We start from the raw sequence: 21,836 nt of genomic DNA on the forward strand, positions 1-21,836 counted from the left end.
TGTTGCGTAAGACAATTTTGATTGGTATGAGTGCAGCACTGATTTAACTTTAAACTCGTTCATTTTCTAAGGCATTCACAGTCACGAACGGTGCTGTCAAATCTGGACTAGATGCGGGGTTCATGCTTCCATGGTTTCAGTCGGTTAGTTTGAGAGAATCATGTTAGGTTGGATGTGAAGATGTCTGTTTGAGGCCTACGTGAAGGTGAAATTTGATTTGTATTTTACTGATGCAAATGTCTGCCAAGGCATTTACATCGGTGGAATCCCGATCGAGGCCTAGCTGATGACTGTGAGATTTTATCAGTTAGAGGGTCTAAAGACGACCTCCAGTAAAGCCCCTCCGGTAAAGTTGGAACGGAGGGGGTGGTGTGACGACGTCACAAAGTAGCTGTCTTTCCCCTACGGGGTTGGGATGTACTCGAAAGGATAAAGCTTTAACTGAAGAAAGCAAACAGCTCGGCCTAAACATACTGAATATTCTCTACAACAGGATGTCAGCTAAAATTAAGTCGAACTCTCTCACTGTTGTAAGAACAGTAGTATTATATGGTGCAGGATGTTAGCACAGTTATAGAAATAAATGCTACAGTGATCCTATGAGTGATGTTTCATGAATGCACCAAAATCAATTTTAGAAGTCTTTATTAATTTTAAATTAAGGAAGACTAAGGTTGATATGATTAAGAGCCGTCTTGCAGAGGGTAGTAATTTTGGTGTCAAAAATGGGAATGAAGTTGTAATTGCAACATATGAAAAGCTAAAAAAGAAATGTCAAACAATATCAAAAATGAACATTATTGTATAATACTAAAACTTAATTTTGTTAAGATATCACAGAAAACATGATTTTTTTTCTGTAAAAACCAGCATTGTTTAACATTGCTGATCAACAAAAATTGACTATCAGAAAATTAAATTAAATTTAGCAGGTACTGCTACTTAAAAACAATTTGTTTTTCGGTGTTTGACTACTACACCTCCAAGCCCCTATTTGAAGCAACTCAAACATTTTAAATAAATAGGGTAGAATGTTGACATCATTTTAAATAGAATTGAAAAACATAAAATCTGGATGAAATAATTTCTGGCTATGATGTCTTTACCAAAATGACGACCATTTATTTTTTTTTTCTTAGATAGTTTTGAAAATGGGCTACAACAGCACATCCAAAAAGTAGTGATCTGAAAAGTAGCTTTTTACTGAAAACAATTTTTTGCAATCGTGAAAAATCCTCTTGATTTTTTTTTTGCGAATAAAAATAAGATTTTATTTCAGGAAAAAGAAGATTTTAAATAAGACTTTTTTCTGTTTTACTTTTAAGCAGTAATTTAAGAGATACTAAAGTCCAACTGTAAAACTAGCTGTGAAAAGAATTAAATGACTGTCATTCTGGTTAGTACTGATGTTTCTTTTTATATCAAAATTTTTGTTTTTACAAACTCTAAAATGATAAGTCTCAATCATCCTATTCCATTTAGAAGTTTCGTATTACCCCTATAGATGCTTAGGATATTGTGATCTCATACCAAAATTTAGATTATTTTCAGGTAGAAGCATTTGCTAAATTTAAGTTTTCTATGTTTAACTGTTGAAATATTATTTAAAATTTTCTGTATTTTATTAAGAGCCTAAATATAATCTACATATTTTTAAGTGTGGCTTTGCCTGTTGATATACTAATACAATCCTTACTCACATTCATTAATTTTCAAAACGCTTCAGTTTACGACTAGGACATTCCTATAATGCAGAAAATATGAGGTTGTATGAAAATGTGGTAAACTGTCTAATACCAGCAGGGGTAAAGCAGCCTTCCGGCTTTTCTTATTTAGATTAATTTCAAAAGTCAGTAAAAAAAAATATTTACACCTTACACCAAGAATGAACATCTGTCCCAACAGCTTTTTATTGATATAACTAATGTTAATTAGTTATATCAATAACAAACAGCTTGTTTAAAGAGTTTTTAATTCATAAGAGATAATTTATTAAAAGTGATTAAACATGGCACAAGCCATAGAAGAAAAACAGCATAACAATGCCGCATAAAACAAACAATATAACAGGTGTAACAGATGCTTGTAACCCATACTTATAACTAACATCTGATATAACATTATAAACATGATATCATAATTAATATTCAATATTCAACACTCCCCCTGTTTACACATAATGTTATTTTAAACTTTCTCAATTATAATGTAGTTAAATAAACATTTGTAATGTATAAAGAAAAAAACAGATTATTCTCTTAATGTCACTTTACACATTTATTTCTTCATGTCACTTTACACATTTACTTTTTCACTTCTCATTTGACAATGTTTTTCAAATATCAGTCTTGGTCAGTATGTCAGCAAGCTGGTATTTTGAGTTGATATATTCTAACTTGAATAATTTTTGGATGTATTTTTCTCTGATGAAAGTTCATTTCTATATTTTTTTGCACCTGATATCCGTTGCCCTTGGTGATTTCAATTGCACTCGCATTGTCTATATAAAGTGCAATATTGAGATGTGTAAAATTCAGGTCTATAAGCAGTTAATGTATCCAAACAATTTCTTTGACAGTATCACTTCCTGCAATATATTCAGCATCAGATTTTGATAGAGCAACTGTAGACTGACACTGAAAACGCCATGTAAGCACATTTGATCCTAGTTTTTACAAATATCCAGATGCTGATTTTCTTGTTTTAGCTTCACCATCAAAATCAGCATCATTAAATGCTTTTAAGCTTGAATTGTTACCCTTTTTCAATTTTAAACCGTAATTCACAGTACCTTTAACATACTTGTGTATTTTTTACAGCGTTTCAATGTATTTTGGTGGAGTTTTCTATACGACTTGCTTTGTTGACAGCAAAAGTTGTCTGGACGTGTACCATTTGACAGATAAAGCAAACAACCAATTGCTTCTCTATAATGACACATTCTCCATTTTTTTCTTAATTTAAATGAACGTCAGCATTCATTACATGATTTAGTTCCGGAGGTGTACAATTGAGTTGACATATGCATATTAGATTTATCTAGAACTTTATTAGCCCAAGTTAATTGATGGGGCGAGATAATACCATCCTTTTCTTTTTGAATTTGTAAACCAAAATAAATATCAGAATGATCTTCAGTAACTTCAAATTCTTGCTATAATCTGTGTAAAAGCCTATCAGCATCCCTTTGATCTTTAGCTAATAGTAGACCATCGTATTGCAACAATGATTCTATCTTCATCACGTGAGTTAGTAAAGATACATGAATCGGCATTTGTGAGTCTCAAACTAAAATCTTGAAGTGTTTTAGTAAATTTTTGATTCCAATTTCTGGATGTTTGTTTAAATCCACATAAATTACATAATAACTTACAGACTCGACCAGAATTATCTGGGAAAACTTCTGGCTAAGCCATTTATATATCCCCTTTTCTCATTCAAAAATACAGTTTTGATGATAAATTGTCTAATCAAAAGATTTTCTTGAACTGCTATGTTTAGTGCGACAGGTATCGACTCAAACCTTACAACAGAACTAAAGGTTTCAAACATAGCATTTTACAACTAGTCTTGTTTGTATCGTGCAATACTGTTTCGACTATGTTTCCTGATCTTATACATTCAAAGGGGCCTAATACATTAACTCCCTTGGGTGGATATACAGTTCCAAACTGTTTTTATACACTGAATCCATTTCATCTTGCATGGCTTGTCTCCATTCAGATACATTATCATTTGTGGCTTCTTGATAATTCATTGGTTCCCAGCCTTCAGCTACAAGAATGAAATTTTGTAATCATTTCGGCGACTTGATGAGTGATGGATCTCTTAGCCTTCTTGTATTCATTTCTTTACAGTTTTGTTATTATTTCCGATACATGTGTATGCTGTTAACCACCAGATTGGTATAGTGGTGAACGCATCTTCGCAAATCAACTGATTTCAAAGTCAAGAGTTCTAAGGTTCAAATCCTAGTAAAAACAGTTATTTTTATATGCATTTGAATACTAGATCGTGGATATCGGTGTTCTTTGGTGGTTGGGTTTCAATTAACCACACATCTCAGAAATGGTCAACCTAAGACTGTACAAGACTACAAACACTCATATATATCATCCTCATTCATCCTCTGACAGTAATATCTGACAGTGTTTCCTGAGACTAAACAGAAAAAGAAAAAAAAAAGGTATACGTGCTGCTATTCTTCTGTTTTGTCATCTTCATCTTTTTCTTCTTTATCCCACCTTTAGTTGCTGCGAATCAGCAGAATTACTAAGATTATTATCATTATTTGACTTTCATCATCATTTCTGATTGGTCCACTTCTCTTTGTAAAAATCACGTTTCATCGAACAAATCACGTTTCACGTTTCCAGAATCTGATAAAGATTCTGGAAACCAAATTCTGTAGCTCTTTTAACTTTCATCATAACCTAAGAAATATCCATATTCTGATTTAGGATTCATTTTGCATCTTTAAATTTTTGGAATGTGAGCATAAACTTCTTTGCCAAAAATATGTAAATCTTTTATTGATGCCCTTGGTCCATGCCAGATTTCAAAACGTGTGAAACCCTTGACTGAACTTGAGCTTGTGACGTTCAATATGTATAGAATACAATTCACAGGTTATGCCCAAAACCACAGTTTGAATTTCCTTTCAAGTAGAACTGTATGAGCTGCTTCAATGATGGTTCTATTCTCACTTTCTGCAGATCCATTCTACTCTGGGCAATGAGCCACTGTGCATTGACGTTGACTACCTTGTTTCTTCAAGATCACTGAAAAATTTTAACAAACTCTTCTATGTAACTACTAACTTCATACTTATTGGACAGAAAATACACTTTCCTTAAGTGTTTATAATCATCCATTAGTAATAATATATATCTGGCACTTCCCATGAATTTTCCTTGAATTGGACCACACAGGTCTGCTTGAAAAATCTCACCTGCTCTATTAGTAGAATAGTAGATCCAATTCTTGGAAAAGGCAGTCGATGAGCCTTTCCAACAGCACATGCATCGCAAAATTTTTCTTCTTTATCTGCAGTTTTTATATTAAAATGATCAAGAATTGGCTTTGCAATAGTATAATTTTGATGAACAAATCTTTGACGTCAAGTATATAGCATATCAGCGACATAAGCATTAGCATCAGTGTGAAATTTATGATTATTTACATTTTAATAATTACTCGGTATCAGAACATTAAACTGCATGATAAAAATCTTGATTACTTTCTTACCCAGAGAATGATGCATCCATTCTTTGTAAATTTGCTTACAAACTTATTTGACGATTCTTTGAGACATTTATCCATTACCACTCCAATAGAAAACAGGTTATATTTTAAATCTGGTATATATAGTACACTCACAAGATGATTAGCACACCACTTTTCACCATTATAAGCAAGAATGTTGATATCACCTTTTTCATATCCTTTTATGTATGTACCCTCACCAAATCGAACCCAAATAAATGGATCTAATGGACGATAATTAATAAACCAGTTTTTTCTATAAGTCATGTGATCGGGCTTCTGAATCTTGAAACCGATCATTCGTATATTCACTAACATTTAAAACAGTTGCTAAAGCTTGGCATAATAATCCTGTACCATGTACTATATTATATTTTTTATTATCTTTGTTAAACCGGCATTCACATGTCTGATGTCCTAGTTTTTTACAAATATGACAATTATCATATATTGTCATTATATATGAAACCATCAACTTTACTCCTTAATTTGGGTCCAAAAAATTACAGTAGGGTTTCTTTTGATTACAAGGGTTGAAATCAGAGTGAAATCTTTCGCTAGTCGTAACTCAAAAACAAAGCATTTCCAGACCTATGTTTATGTAAACTTTTTTATTATTTTCACCAGTAGAACAAGTCCTGCAAGTTTCTCCATTTCTTCATGGGGCACCATGTATAAATGTGTACAATTAAAAAGGCGACTTATATGTAGAGAGTCATAAGAATTCGATAAAATAAACATCACAAAACAACTGAAACTAACCTGATGAAAGAGTACAATCACCAGCAGCATCCCTAACATATCCAGGTTTACAGGTGCATACAGGATGACCACCAAGTCTAGGAGAGCACATCTCATGTAATGCACATTCCAGTTGAGAACATAACGCATTTGAGTCATACCTGCTTTCAGCTACATCTAATTCATCCTTCCCATCGCTGTAAAATAAATGTACATGTATATATTACAATAACATAAGATATTATTGCAGCTTACTAAAGAACACGAAAAGTTTTTTGGATACCTGTTTTTATCATTTTTTTATAAATAAAATTAATATGTGACTAAAGTGCATATCAGATTTGTGCAAGGATTGAAAATATAATTTGTTATTCATGATTATAGAAATACTGCAACTTAAGTAAACAGCTATAATAACATAAAAAAATAAGACAACATAACAAATTCCATCAGCGTCAATATATTGGGTCAGGGAAAATAAGTGGCGAGGCTGCAGCAGCTCCAACCGGTGTGTCAGAAAAACGGCTAGAAACCGTTCAACCAAAATTAAAAGACAGCTATTCAAACAAAAAAATCTATAATGCTGAAAAATCCGGTTTTTTATTAAACTGACACCAGAAAGAACCCTTCAGTATAAAACTAAAACGTGTTTGGGGAGAAACTTATCAAAAAAAAGACTAATAGTACTAATTCTACAAAATTGACAAACTGATAAAAAAAAAAACCTTTTGGTTATAGGGAAAAGTGCTAAACCCCATGTTTTAAAAATTTGAAATCGCTTCCTGTTATGTACAAAAGTAACAAGTGATATCTTTACATCTTGGTTATGAAAATGAGACTGTGAATTAAATATTGAAAATGACAAAATATTGCTTCTCATTGACAACCGTCCGGCTCATCCACACATTGAAAATCTTTTGTGTATAAAGTTAATATTCTTACCACCAAAAACAACAATAGTCTTATAGCCCTTACATCAAAAAAACACCTAATTTTACAAGTGATACCGGATTTACATCAAAAAAAGGAAACATAAATATCTATTCTGGATGTTATAATTATGTTAGAAAGATCATGAAATGAGATTTCTCCATTAATTGTAAAAAACTGCTTTTGACATTTAGGAATTATGCGATAGGCTGGCCAAGTCGCAATTCGCAATGGATGTCGCAATTCGAAGAAGAATGTTTATTACCTAAAGATCAGTTATAGTGACTATCAATTATAATGGCCTGAAATTAATATATAATATTAATATACAATATTTATATATATATATATATATATACACGAGGTGCGAAAATAAAGTAATGAGACTGATTTTTCTTTGCAAGATGTGGCAACCCTGCAGCTTGCGTAGGTACACCATCTTTGACCTTGGCCTAAAAGCTACTTCTAGTCCAAGCGGCACATTGATGCAACTGCTCAGTCGTCAGTTGTGCTGTAATAAGTGAACACGTGTTTGTGTCTCTCGTCACAGAAATGAAACCACAAAATATTGCGCAATGGTATGCCATTTCTTTTTGCATTAAATTGGGTGAAAACACGACGACAACGTATGGTAAGCTTCAGAAGGCTTTTCGAGAGGAGGTTATGTCAAGGGCTCAAGTTTTTCGGTGGCATAAAATTTTTAGTGAAGGCAGAACGAATGTTGATGATGAAGACCGCAGTGGAGGACCATCAACCTCATGGACAGATGTCAACTTGACCAGGGTGCATGAAATCGTACGATCTGATCAAAGATTATCCGTGAAAATGATCGCAGAAGAACTCAACATCAAACGAGAAACGGTTCGTCTAATATTAACTGAAGATCTTGATATGAGAAAGATTTGTGCAAAAATGGTCCCCAAAAATCTCACACAACAACAGCGAGAAACACGGAAAAATGTGGCAGCCGATCTGTTAGAGCAAACGGAAATCATGCCAGATTTGTTGAGCCATGTTATCACTAGTGATGAAGGTTGGTTTTTTCAAGATCTAGAGACAAAACGCCAAAGTTCGCAATGGTGCTCAAAGGAATCACCCAGACCAAAAAAAGCTTGCATGTCAAAAGTGAAATGCATGCTTGTGTGCTTCTTCGATTCCAAGGGAATTGTTCATAAAGAGTGGGTGCCTCCTGGACAAACAGTTAATATTTCTACAAAGAAATTTTAGAAAGACTTCGTAAACGAGTTCTTTGTGTCCGTGCCAACTTTGCTGATAATTGGATTCTGCATCACGATAATGCGCCATCCCATACTGCTCTGACAGTAAAGCAATTTTTAACCTCAAAACAAATTTCAGTACTACCACAGTCACCTTATTCACCAAATATCGCTCCGTGCGACTTTTGCTATTTCCAAGAGTCAAAATGGCGGTCAAGGGATACCATTTTCAAACAACACAAGATGTCCAAAAAGCTGTGACACGGGTCTTGGAGGATATTACAGAAGATGAATTCCAGAAATGTTACCGTCAATGGCAGAAGCGCTGGAATAAGTGTGTGCAATCAGAGGGGAACTACTTTGAAGGAGATAACACTAAACATGACTAAAACGGTAAGCAACATTTTTTTTTCACATCAGTCTCATTACTTTATTGTCGCACCTCGTACATATATATATATACACACACGAGTAATATACAAGTCATATATATATATATACAGTATACATGTGTATATATATATATATATATATATATGACAGTATGACAGTACATATGTATATACAATATTTCATATATATGTATATATGAAAACCATATACACGAAATTTGTCCCAAAAGTAAGAGTAGTAATTTTTTATTAAATTATCTATTGGACTTACCTAAAATTACAAGTTATCTCCTTCGAAGTACGAGCCTTGGGAAGTTATACAGTGGTTATAATGTTTCTTCCACTGTTCATAGCAGTACTGGAAGTTATTTTCCTAAAGTGTGTGTAGCTTATCAGTCACAGATTTCTTTATGTTTTCCATCGTCCCGAAATGACGTTCTAGATCTGGGCTGTAGAAAGGCTGTGGAAGTGGGGGAATGTTTTTCTTCGCCAGAAATTCTTCAACTGAAAGCTAAGTGTGAGCTGGCACATTACCATGGTGCAGCATCCAATCATGTGCAATGTCTGTTAAGGCTCAATGGACCCGTTTTTGATGTTTTTCCAAGACATCTTTGTAAAAGAAGCTATTAACTGTCTGTCCTGAAGGTACAAATTCTTTGTGCACAATGCTCAGCTCACACCACTTCCACATTATCATTGTTTATTTCAAAGTTGGTCTTCCAGAACAAGGTTCATCAACATTTTCTCGACCCTCTTTAAAAGTTTTGTGCCACTTAAAATCCATAGTTCCCGATAGAGTGACAACTCCATAAGCTTTGATTAAAGAATCAAATGTTTTTATGGCAGACTTATTGAATCTCACACAATGTTTTATAATGTAACAGTATATATCAATATTTTCCTCCATTGCAAATGTAACAAGGTTATAAAACATGATCATACATGAACCACAGTAGCATGCGACTGGCTCAACCGATTCAGTTGAAACAAGTATGCACGTGCAACCACAATTACAACCTATGCACTCTTATACATCAAGAAAATTTTACATTACCTGTTCATTCGTAGGAAAATCAGTACACTTACTTTTGGGACAAACCACGTATATATATATATATATATATATATATATATATATATATATATATGGTTAATTGGTATTTTTAAACTACAAATCGTAAAATGTAACTTTTCTAAAAGCAATTATTAGTTTTTGTTATAACCTTTCTAAGCATGGTTTATAAAAAAATTTAAATATCTTAGTTCAGAAAAGCTGTTGTAAGACATACTTCATAGCTATGACCAGAAAATGACAATATTATTTTATTTTTTTAAATAGGCTTCAGTAGTATTTTCATGTGTTTCTTGTTTCTCACTTGAAAAACAAGAAAGATATCTATTTCAACAGTACAGTTTACCAAAATTATTGTTTATACTGTTTAAATCTGAACAGAACCATTTTTACTCATAATAGATATTTATACAAGAAAAAAAACCTCTAATTATTCTGAATGATTCAGTAAATTATATGAAATAAGCTGATGTAACTATTATTAAACATATTACTAAATTTTGAATAATATACAACTTATAAGAAAAAATTTCACAGACTATCAATGAAATTACAGTAAATAGATTAATGAATCAAATCGTTATAATCTTTAAATTCTGTTACTTAACATTTTTAACTGAATTTTTAATAGCTTCTATTATTATATTCCTACAACTTCATCACATATGGGAGTGGTTCAGAAAGTTCACGACCTAAGAAAGAAAACAAAAAATTTCTTAGCAAATTTTTTTTATTTTTCAATAATCACCTCTTAAAGTAATACAATTAGTCCATCACTTTTCCTTGAGTAAAAAACGATTTTTCAAGCTCAGCTATGGCTTTGTCATTTGAGGCAAATCTTCACCCAACAAGCCATTTCTTAAAATTCAGGAACAGGAAATAATCAATCAGAGCTAAATATGGTGCATGTGGAAGCAATTTGAAGAGCAATTTTAGCAGCAACAACAGAAGATGTGTTCACGAGTGCATTGTCATGGTGGAAAAGCACTTTTTTCTTGGCCCAAATATGGACATTTGGTCTTAACAGCATCCTTCAATTGCTCCAATAATGCTTCGTAATATTCTCCGGTGATTGTTTATCCTATTTCCAGATAATCTATTAGCACCACACCACAAATATCCCAAAGAAACAATGGCCATGGTTTTTCCCACTGATCGATCACTTTTTGCCTTCTTTAGAGCACTTCCAACGGTTTCGACCCACTGTTTGAAATGTTGCTTCATCTCAGGACTGTAATAATGAATCCACATTTCATCAGCAGTAATGAAACATTGCAAAAATTCTGTTGAATTACGGTTGAACATGTCCAAACACTGCTGAGAAATGTTCATTCGAGTGTGTCAACCGTTAACAAACACAGCACCCATCATACTGATAGCTGTCTCATACCACAGATGCTTATGAAAGATGTTGTGAGTAGGGTCTACTGATAGTTTCTGCAATCTCTGCAAGCTCGCTATCTTCAATCATCATTCTTTTAACCCTTTAAGCCTCAAGGTAACGATATATCGTATATGAATCCTTGTGCTAAAAGTCTCACCCGTACGATATATTGGTATGTAGTTTTTATGTTCATATATTTCTTTACGTTACTGCTAAATCGCTCATATAGTAGTATCTTTTCTTAAAGCTTACAATTCATAGATATCGATAGTGTAGGTTGTTTTCATTTTACGATACGTATTTTAGAGAATAATCGATTTCAAAATTCCAATAATCTCTGATGTAAACAGAAATGTGTTCCGTGCATTGATGGTTATGTTTTCGTTACTACGTGCGTTTATAAGGGATTTTTTATAGGTATTATAATATTATTTTATGAAATTAGAGTTTCAATTGTAGTGTTAGTTGTAGTTTTAGTTACTGTGATCCGTAAAATATTCAGATTTATTCGTTAGTTCAGTGTTTTTATTTCTACAATGTCCGGGCCTAGTAAACGTCTTACTGATGCAGAAATTAATAACTTTTTTGTTGATGATACTGATAGCGATTTCGAATTATCTAGTGACAATGGGGCTGAAGAAGATGATGAATTAATCACAAGCGATAGTGATGGGGATTCAGAAGAAGATGAGGCATACAGAAACATCATTGAACCAGAAGATAATGTCCCTCTTCCACATCAATTTTTGGAACTGCCCGGCCCAAAACATATGCCTAATCCAGGTTACACACCCATAATTTATTTTTATTTATTATTTACACTTAATTTATTTGAACTGATGGTGAAAGAAACCAATAGATCAGCCAATCAATATTTAAATGCAAATATAGATAGGCTGTCTGAACCGTACCGAAAATGGAAAAATATTATCATTTCTGAAATGAAAGGTTTTATAGCTTGCATACTGAATATGGGGATAATAAGAAAACCTACTCTTAAGAGTTACTGGAGTACAGTATCATCACAGGCAACCCCTTGGTTTGGTAAAATGTTTTCAGCGCACCATTTTAGAATTATTTTGAAATTTCAAAGCATAAATGTTACAAAAAAATGGTAACACAAAAATTTCAATAACTCTGTAAATAATATGAATTTTGAAGTGAAATTTTTTTATTTTGTTCACAAATAATTTTAGTTTTTAGAAACAGTGAGAGATTAGATATAAATAGCAAGGATTTTTTTCAAATAAACAACAAATTCAGTATTTTTTTTTTAAACGAAAAAAAGTTGAATTTTATTTTTTAAATAATTAATCAAGGGTGTAACACCATTTTGGATCGCAGCACCACAATCTACATAGTTAGTAAACTATGTGAAAAAAATTGTAATTACTCAGTAAATTTTTTTCATACTTTTATCGTGTATATTGTTATTTCTGCGGCATTTCTACCAAACATCTACTTTACCTGAAAAATATGCTTGAGGCTTTTAACTAGTACTTAGAAAATAGGCTTGAGGCCGTAAAGGTTAATACTGCATTGTGGATTTTTGCGATGTTTTCATAGGTCATGTTGCAGGGCATCCTGAATGTTCAACAACAAAGATGGAAGTTTGACCACGTTTGAATTCAGCTGCCCACTTTTTTATCGTTGAAAACAATGGAAAAGATTCATTTAATGTTAAATCTAACTCACTCCTTTTTTATATCGATCGGGTTTACGCCTTTCACAACGAAATACTTTATTATGCTTGAATTTCTATTTTATCCATTTTGCACAAAACAACACTCATCTACCATCTCTTAACCACAACAATTAAATAAATGAGAAGACATGTTGGAAACTGTTTAGTATATCACCTAACGGATATTACATTAACTAAAAATTGCCATTTGGACCTATTAGCGTATCTCTCTATCAGGCCAGGAACTTTCCGAACTGCCCTCATATCTTATATTCACACCACGAAACAAAACTGACAAGAAAAAATGACATTAAATACCACCAATAAACAAAAACACAATGATCACCACACGAATCACCAATAAATAACATCCAATGAGTTTTACAACACATTCTTCTAATATCAGGTATCTAAAATAAACTCTGGGTTTCAAGAATGAATACAGTTTTTTTTTTATTTTACGGCACTCAATAGTGTTTTGCGCGTTTTATCTTTAAGTGATGCAATTAAGTTTTAATTTATACAATCTCCATCAGATAACAGATGAATAAAGTAAGCTCCATGGCATCACCACAAGAGAAAGCACAGTGCATATACTGGTTTGCAGAAACAAATTCAGCGACTGCTGTATAAAGATATTATCCATAAGTCTATTGTAGAAATTCTCCAAATTATACAAGCACATGTAAGTAGTATGAACAGTTTTTGAAAAATGGAAGCATTTTCAAAGGACATTCACCAAACAAGTGCCGAAAACACATAAAGTATTTGACTATATTTCCAAAAACTGAAACCTAGTCATCAACTGAACATTCCTAAAAACTCTGTCCACAATGTTGTTCAGAACGATGAAAACTTTGTGCTTATAAACTGCAGCTATTCAAAAAAATTAAACCTGATGATATAATAAACCGCAAAAAGTTCAATTTGAAATGACCATGTTAGATTTAATTTCTACTGATGAAAACTACCGGCAGTGAATTTTATTTTCTGACAAAGCAACATTTCATGTTGATGAAGTCTGAATAGCCATAACTGTTGAGTATAGAGCTCAGAAAATCCACAAAAATCAGTGGAATTCACCCACAACTGTTCAAGTGTAAATATCTGGTGTTGTATCATGCATAATAAAATTTTTGACCCATTTTTTTTACATCAGCAGACTAATATGAACATAATATACTCAGGCGTATTTAAAAAATTTGTAATATTGGAGGGCTTAATTTTCCAAAAGAATGAATTTCCATATAATGGAGTTGTGCAGACTTTGCTCAACAAGTTCCCAGAAAGGCAGGGAAGCTACCATCACCATGACATCCCAATTTGACGTCGATACATTTCAGAAGAAATTCCTGTAACTAATCTCAAAAACTGAGGCTATTTGATTTTATAAATGTCAAATAACAAGAAAAAATCCAATCACTTGATCACCTGCATCAAAGAATAACAGCAGACATGGAAGCTATTCCTGCTGTTATGCTTGCCAGAGGGTGGGATGAGGTGGAGTCACAATCTCAGTCTAACATCTGCAAGATCGTAAACAGTACTCAATTTGAGATAAATTAAGAGGTGAAAAATACTTTCCACTTACAATACACATGTAATACAATACACATTTGTAATCATTTTAAGTAAATTTAATTTAGAACTTCAAATTCTTCTTCAGACACCCAGTATAAGTCCTCATTCAAACAAGTTTAAAAAATTAATAACACTTATTAAAAGACTAAAACTAATAAAATAACGGTAACAAAAGAATTAATTTTGAAATACATACGGAGGGAAGTCCATTATCGAAAGATCAAATATATCTTCCCATCGAAGATTAGGTGAAACTGGCCTTACCAACACCATTTGAACATGATTCCCAAATCGTGATTCTTTTCTAAAAACTGGCTCACATAAGTCATCATTCTCACATTCGATCTAAGAACAAAAAATATAGTAAAATACAAATAAGAATTCAAAATATCTTTAAAAATTATTTATCGATAAAAAAACATACTTGTACAATTTCACAAAAATTTATTATTATAATTTGACATTTTAATTAACATGTTCATTATAATCTAACATATTATTCAACATAACCAGTATAAAGAAATTAATCTTAAATAATATTATCAGTGGTGTTCTTAGCACATCCAAAACAGTAGCTGTATGTGGCGATTTCATAGCCTTTCTAGCAATAAACAGTTACCCCAGTCTTTCTCTTCCAATTCACATCAGTGAAGTTGTTTATTGTACTAACTGCTCCGACACAAAACATGAGTATTCTTTATAATATAAGGAACTGTTCAAGTTTTTGTATGTTTTTATTTCATTTTCTCATTTCTTTCAAAACCTTTTTTTTTAATTTATTAATTAAAATAAAATTATTCATAAAAAAATAAAATAATATATATGTTCTAATTTCTGATTAATCTTTTATTAGCAACCATAAAATAACAAAAAAATTATAACTTACGTACATCTTTTTACAAGCATATATTTGTTTTTTTCACATCATGATTAAATTAGAATTAAAAACAATATGTATAAAAACTAAAAGAATTATAAAAATAACAATGACTAAGAAATGAGAATAATATAAAAGTAAGGAGGCATCATGTATGCTTGACAGCTGCATACATCAAGGATAATGTTATGAGCCGCTGTTCAATATACTGTGGCAGTATCATTTTGCAAATTATTTTAGACAGAAAGATGTCTTTACATAACTATTAAAATGTAAAAGTAATAAAACATAAAACAAAACTGAAATGGATAAATATTTCTTTAAAATATTAGCAAATATTTTAAATATTTGTTAATTCAAATATTTTTAATTTTTTATAAAGTGAAAATGATGCATTGCAATAAATATTTTTCAACATTTTAGTACTGTAAGTACAGACGCATGTGTTACATACTTGATTTTCAATCCCGTTGTACAAGGGTTCCATGTTTTTTTTTTTGTTTTTTTTTTTTTTTTTATAATAAACTATAATTTTTGTTAGCCTTATTGAATAACATTGTACCAAACTGGGCCAATTTATTGCTCTTAAATAATTACACTAATACATAAATTTTTATCTTCCAAAAAAGAATAGTTTGAAAGGTTTTGAATAGGACCCATTCATAAAATATCAATTGTTTAATTTTAATTTTAATTTCCTGATTGGAAATTCAACTGTATCTAGTATTAATGTAAATGACATAAAACTATTTTAAAGAAAAGGGGTCCTATGGGAACCAAGTTAACAATTTTTTGGATTTTTTTATCATTTCTGATAGTTTTTTAAATCCTCTAATTAAAATGTTATATGAGGAATCAGTCAAGCAAGTGTCAAGTTACACCATCTATTGTTTTTCAGCCAGATTGTCACCACATCCTTTCTAGAATAAACCTAGACACAATAATATAACACAGAGAATCGAAACAGAATACCGTTGGATGCGAATTTATTATTAATAACAAAATCTATATGTTTGGTCTACCTAATGTTACAAGTATATTTACTGCAGAACTAAACACCATCAATAAAGCTTTAAATATCATTAACCCAAAATCCCATCATATCCTTATTTGTTGCAACTCATTTAGTGCACTCCAAGCTTTGGAAGATTTTTACTCTAGACATCTGTTGGTCAACGAAATCTACAACGTAATCGCTGAATTGAACCATCAGAACACACAAGTGATTTTCTACTGGATCCCTAGCCTTGCAGGAATTATGGGCAATGAACGCGCAGATTCTACTGTTAAGGACACATGTAGTCAACCTTCTTTCATCAATCGTGTTACTACATGCGATTTTAACGACTGCGTAAAACATGCTTTTCCAACGAAGTGGCAAGGTGACTGGAGTGTCACAGTGGATAATAAACTCCGATACATTAAAAACACTATGTTGCCATCGGATTTGTCTTTTAGAAAACTCTGTCGAGAGGAAGTAGTCCTTTGTTGATTGTGGTTAGGCCATACTAGTCACACACGAATGTCTAATGTCAGAAGTAAATACAACACACGTACGATGCAACTGCTGCTTGACTGTGCGCCACATTCTTGTGTAATGAATTTGTTATGCGGCATTGTGTCGTAAATTTAAATTGCCCAGGAACATTCGTCAAATTCTGGGCAATAATAAGGAAGTTTTGGACCGGGTCTTTTTGCATCTTAGATGTATTAATATTTTACATACCTTTTAATAGTGGTGTTTTTGTTATATGTTTGATTTTTAATTATATATTCTTCTGTTATCCAAGAAGGAACCTTTTACACTCCTCTCAGAGTTTGTTAAATTTATTTCAATTTTATACTGAAATTTTAAATTTAAATTAAATTTTATATATGCATAGTTGTATTTATTTATTTAAGTTGTTATCTGTGATAGTAGTTATATTTATTTTTTAGGGAAAAATTTTTTAGTTTTTTTTTTTTAAATGATATTTTATATGTTATTAGTTGTTAAGTTTTAGCCTTTTAATATTTTACGTTTTTAACCTAGGATGTTTTTTTTTTATTTTTTAGTCTTCCCGTTATCCAGGTTGGGGCCCTTTACAGCCCTCTTGGACTTTGTTCAATTCTTTTTAGTTTTAGTTAGATTTTACATTTTTAATTTTACATTTATTTCTAATTTTTGTTTTAAGACTGTGATACTAGTATTAAGTCTCTTTTAAAAAAGAAAGTTTAGCTGTGATATTAGTTTTAAGTTTTTTACTTTCAAGATTTTAGTTCCTTTAGTTATTTTTTTTTCTTCAATAAAATTTTATACCCAGGCAATAACACCAATGCATTTTCCATCCACAAAAAAAAAAGTCAAGTTGGATCAAAATTTTGACTTTTTTGATGTTAAAACAATTTTTATATGTCATTAACCCCCCCCCCCCCTTCGTACTACAAGTGGATCAACTTGGAACCAAACTTTTTTTGTTTTCTAAATAAAGCTTTTAATACTGCATAAACTTTTAAGGTAAAAACATCACTTGAAGAGTTGAAAGATTTATATTCTGAGGAAAGTAGTTTATTGTACTGTAACAATATAATCATGGATGCATTTCATCTTGAACATAACTCTACAGAATGGAAAATGTTCATTGATTTTTCAAAAACTAGTTTAATAAGCGGTCTTTTTGCAGAATGGTAACAGATTTCCATCTGGCCATTAGCTTATGAAACTAACAAGAAGGAAATATATGACAATATGAAAATCGTGTTAAAAAAAATTCAATACAACTACCATTGGAATATTTGATATCATTTAAAAGTTACAGCGTTATTAATTGGTTTCCATCTTCACTAAAGACAAATTATTATACCAGGAAGGAATGGTCAAAAATGTGAAGCACTGGGTGAAAACATGATGCCCACCTGGACAGAAAATGTTGTACGTACCCCACTAGTTAACTTACAAATGATTCTTCTACCATCACTTCACATAAAATTGTAGCTTTTCAAAAACTTTGTTAAGGCAGTGGATAAATTGGTGTTGGATTTCATTATTTGAAAGAAAAATTTCAAATTTTTTATATCATGTTATTAATCCTGAAATCAAAAAAGTAATTTTTATGGGTCCCCCAAATACAAACTTTGATTATAGATGGAAAATTTGAAAAATTATTAATCCAAGTCGAAAAGTCAGCGCAGAGGTCAGTCATTTAAAAGTATAGTACAAAACGTTTTTGGAAATCATAAATCCCTTAACTAAGAAGACATTGATGAAGAATTATTGCAGTCATCCAAACAAAACATACGTATGTAACATGTCCCTAAAAATTCATTTCTTAAATTTACAACAGGATTTCTTACCAGACAGCCTTGACAGCATCAGTGACAACCACAGGGAACACTTCCACAAGTAAACCTGTCATGGAAAACAGACCAGCAAAACTGAGGGGCAAAAATTCTCACAGGTTATTGTTGGATGCTAAAGAGAGATTTGCAAGACACCCAACACAATAAGAAAACCAAAAACTACCAGACTTTAGTTAAGCTGAATAGTGCCCTGCATGAATGTAAATTTTTATACTGCTTTCAAAGTTTACCTGTATATCACAACAGTGAGAGATGGAGAAAATGTTGGAAAATATTTTAATTCAGTTTGAAAAGTTCTATTAGGCTCACATATTTTGTTACTTTAAATAAAAAAAAAAAAGTTTAATTTTGTTCCTGTGTTAGTACTTTTACAATTAAAGTTAGTGTTTAAATACAAGGTTATCATAAAAGAATGGTGCAGTTTCAGTAATTCATAGGAAGATTGTAGGGAAATTTCTAGATGTTATATTGGTATCCCTGAAAGCCTCCAACCCAAAAGTTTGTTTATCAGAAGTTGTAACCACAACGTCAATTCTTGTATTGTTGTTGCGGTGAGTTTAGGTTGTTACTATGTTCTCGGTTAAAGACAAAGCAAAATGTGTTTTATCGATGGCCGAATTAAAATCCGTAATTTTAGTTCAACGTGCGTTTCGAAGTGAATTCGGAAAGTCCACCACACAAAAATAACATAATACGTTGGTTCAAATTGTTCGAAGAAACCGGATCAGTTAAACAGAAATCAACCGGCAGACCAAGTGTACCAGACGAGACGGTTGAACTAATTAGACAATCGAGAATTAGATCCTGGGAAGTCCATCCCCTGTCGAAGCGTCGAATTAGGTATTCCAAAATCAACAGTTCACAAAGTTTTACATAAAAAACTGAAATTATATGCTTATAAAATCCAGATACTGCAGGAATTGAAACCAGATGATGGTGTAAAACGTTACAATTTCGCTGTTGAAATGTCGGAGAGAAAAAGTGAAAACGAATCATTTTTAGATGATATAATTTTTACGGACGAAGCTACATTACAGGTGAATGGAAGTGTTAACAGACACAATTCACGTATATGGGGGTCTGAAAACCCACATGCAATTATCTAAAGTTAATGTTTGGTGTGGTGCGATGAAAAATCGTGTAATAGGGCCTTTCTTCTTTGCTGAAAAAACAATTAATGGAATTGTGTATCTTGACATGTTAACCGATTATTGCTTTCCTCAGCCAGATGAACTCGAAAACATTCATCGACTTCATTTCCAACAAGATGGTGGTCCCCCGCACTTCAATGCGTTGGTCACGGACGCTTTGAACGAAAAATTTGGAGATCGATGGATAGGCCGGCAAGGACCCATATACTTTGGCCTCCAAAGAGTCCAGACCTGACATCTTGTGAATTTTTTTCTTGTGGGGGTACATCAAAAGTGTTGTTTATACACAAAAAATTCACGACCTAAACCACTTAAAAAACAGGATTAATGAAGCAATGACAAACATTAACAAAGAAATGTTAACTAATGTTTGGAGAGAAGTTGAGTATCGTTTGGACATTTGTCGAGCGACTAAGGGCGCACATATTGAAATTTATTAATTATGTAAAAAAATGTTTGAGACGACAAATCTGCAGAATAAAAAAACATAAACTGTAAGTAATTCTGTTTTAATTTAAACCATGTTCAAAACCGCACCATTCTTTTATGATAACCCTGTATTATTTTCTGGATATTAATAACTATAAAAAACCAAAAAAAAATACTAATAAAGAAATTAAATGAATTAAATTTATATACAGTATTCATTCTACTTACTTCAAAATAATTCAAAACATCAGAAGAAACATAAAACTACATAATGCATTAACAGTGCATTAACTGTTAATGCATTAACAGGTGAATTCTTGATATGATATACTTTATATCAATGGCAATTCATTTCCAAAGAATTACACAGGATTTCCTTTCAAGACAATATTCCAGTACCAGATTAAAGATCGGAAATGACCTATTTAATGCTCATTTATTTCATAACATAACAAACACTTCCTCTTTTTATTTAAAATCTTTAACTTTCAATTACATTGCACTATGTGATTATTTTTTATACTTGGAAAAATATAATTTAACACAGGATAAAAATAAATAAAGAATAATTAAACCATAAACTACAATTTGTTGTTGGTCCTAAAACATTTTAAAAAATAATTACTTAAACTTATTATCTGAATCTTTTCTTACATTATCTGTTTGTTAGTATATCTCTTAACACTTTCATAACGAACCAAAACAAAATTTAACTGAAACTGGCTAAATTTGGACCACATGCATATTTGGGGATAATAAATATTAAAAGTGAAAGCATTCTTAGAAAACTTAATCTTGTTTAAATGGGTTTAATTACAACCACTAATTTTGGGTAAAATTTAACAAAGTATTTGGATGTGACAGTTGTAAATGTGACTGACATCACAGCAAATGTATTATACGAGGTGTGTTCAAAAAGTAACAAGAATTTTTTGTTTTTTGAAAAGAATATTTGTTTATTAGTCTACATTAATGTTATCCCGTTTAAAATAATCCCCATTAGATATTATACACTTATGCCAGTGTTTTTTCCAATTCCCGAAACACTTTTGGAACTCAATCTTTGGAATAATTTAGCTTTTTCAGCTATTCGATTTTAATCTCATCTATGCTTGTAAAACGACGGCCCTTTAAGGTTCTCTTTATTTTTGGGAATAGAAAAAAGTTGCATGGATCCATCTCTGGTGAATATGGTGGCTGGGGTATCATTACAGTTTGTTTTTAGTAAAAAACTGATGAACAGCCAATGACGTATGAGAGACGCATTATTGTGGTACAAAAGCCACAAACTGTTTCACCACAAACCCAGGCATTTTTTCAGATTACTTCACACAAACGGCATTGAAATTTTAGATAGTACTCTTTATTTATCATTTGACTTTGTGGCAAGAACTCATGATGCACTATATCGTTAAAATCGAAGAACACGGTGAGTATAACCTTCACATTCGACCGTACTTGTCGAGCTTTTTTCGGTCTTGATGATCCACAATGCCTCCAATGAGACAATTGAGCCTTACTTTTGACATCATATCCGTTTCATCACCTGTTATGACACGTTTCAGAAGTTCTGCATCGTTGTTGACTTCATTTAGCGACTCCTGAGCAACTTCCACTCGCCGCTGTTTTTGTTCGAAATTCAACAATTTTGGAATAAATTTTGCTGTCGCACGTTTCATATCCAAAACATCCAAAAAAATTTCATGGCATGACTCGATTGATATCCCAACATCATCAGCGACTTCTCTGATTGTGATTCGGCGATCATTCAAAA

The 21,836-nt window shown here is 32.0% G+C and overlaps 1 protein-coding gene across 1 annotated transcript in view; it reads right to left on the reverse strand.

Moving 5' to 3' along the window:
* Positions 1-21,836, reverse strand: part of LOC142317424 (dyslexia-associated protein KIAA0319-like protein) — a 153,909-nt gene that overhangs the window by 88,985 nt on the left and 43,088 nt on the right. Inside the window, exons 3-4 of the mRNA XM_075353979.1 lie at positions 14,463-14,611; positions 6,028-6,203 (exon numbers count right to left, since the gene is read on the reverse strand). Of these exons, the coding sequence (XP_075210094.1) occupies positions 6,028-6,203; positions 14,463-14,611 (325 nt within the window). The remainder of the gene's footprint in view (positions 1-6,027; positions 6,204-14,462; positions 14,612-21,836) is intronic.

The sequence above is a fragment of the Lycorma delicatula genome, chromosome 1, assembly GCF_047948215.1.
Source record: "Lycorma delicatula isolate Av1 chromosome 1, ASM4794821v1, whole genome shotgun sequence".
NCBI lineage: Eukaryota > Metazoa > Arthropoda > Insecta > Hemiptera > Fulgoridae > Lycorma > Lycorma delicatula.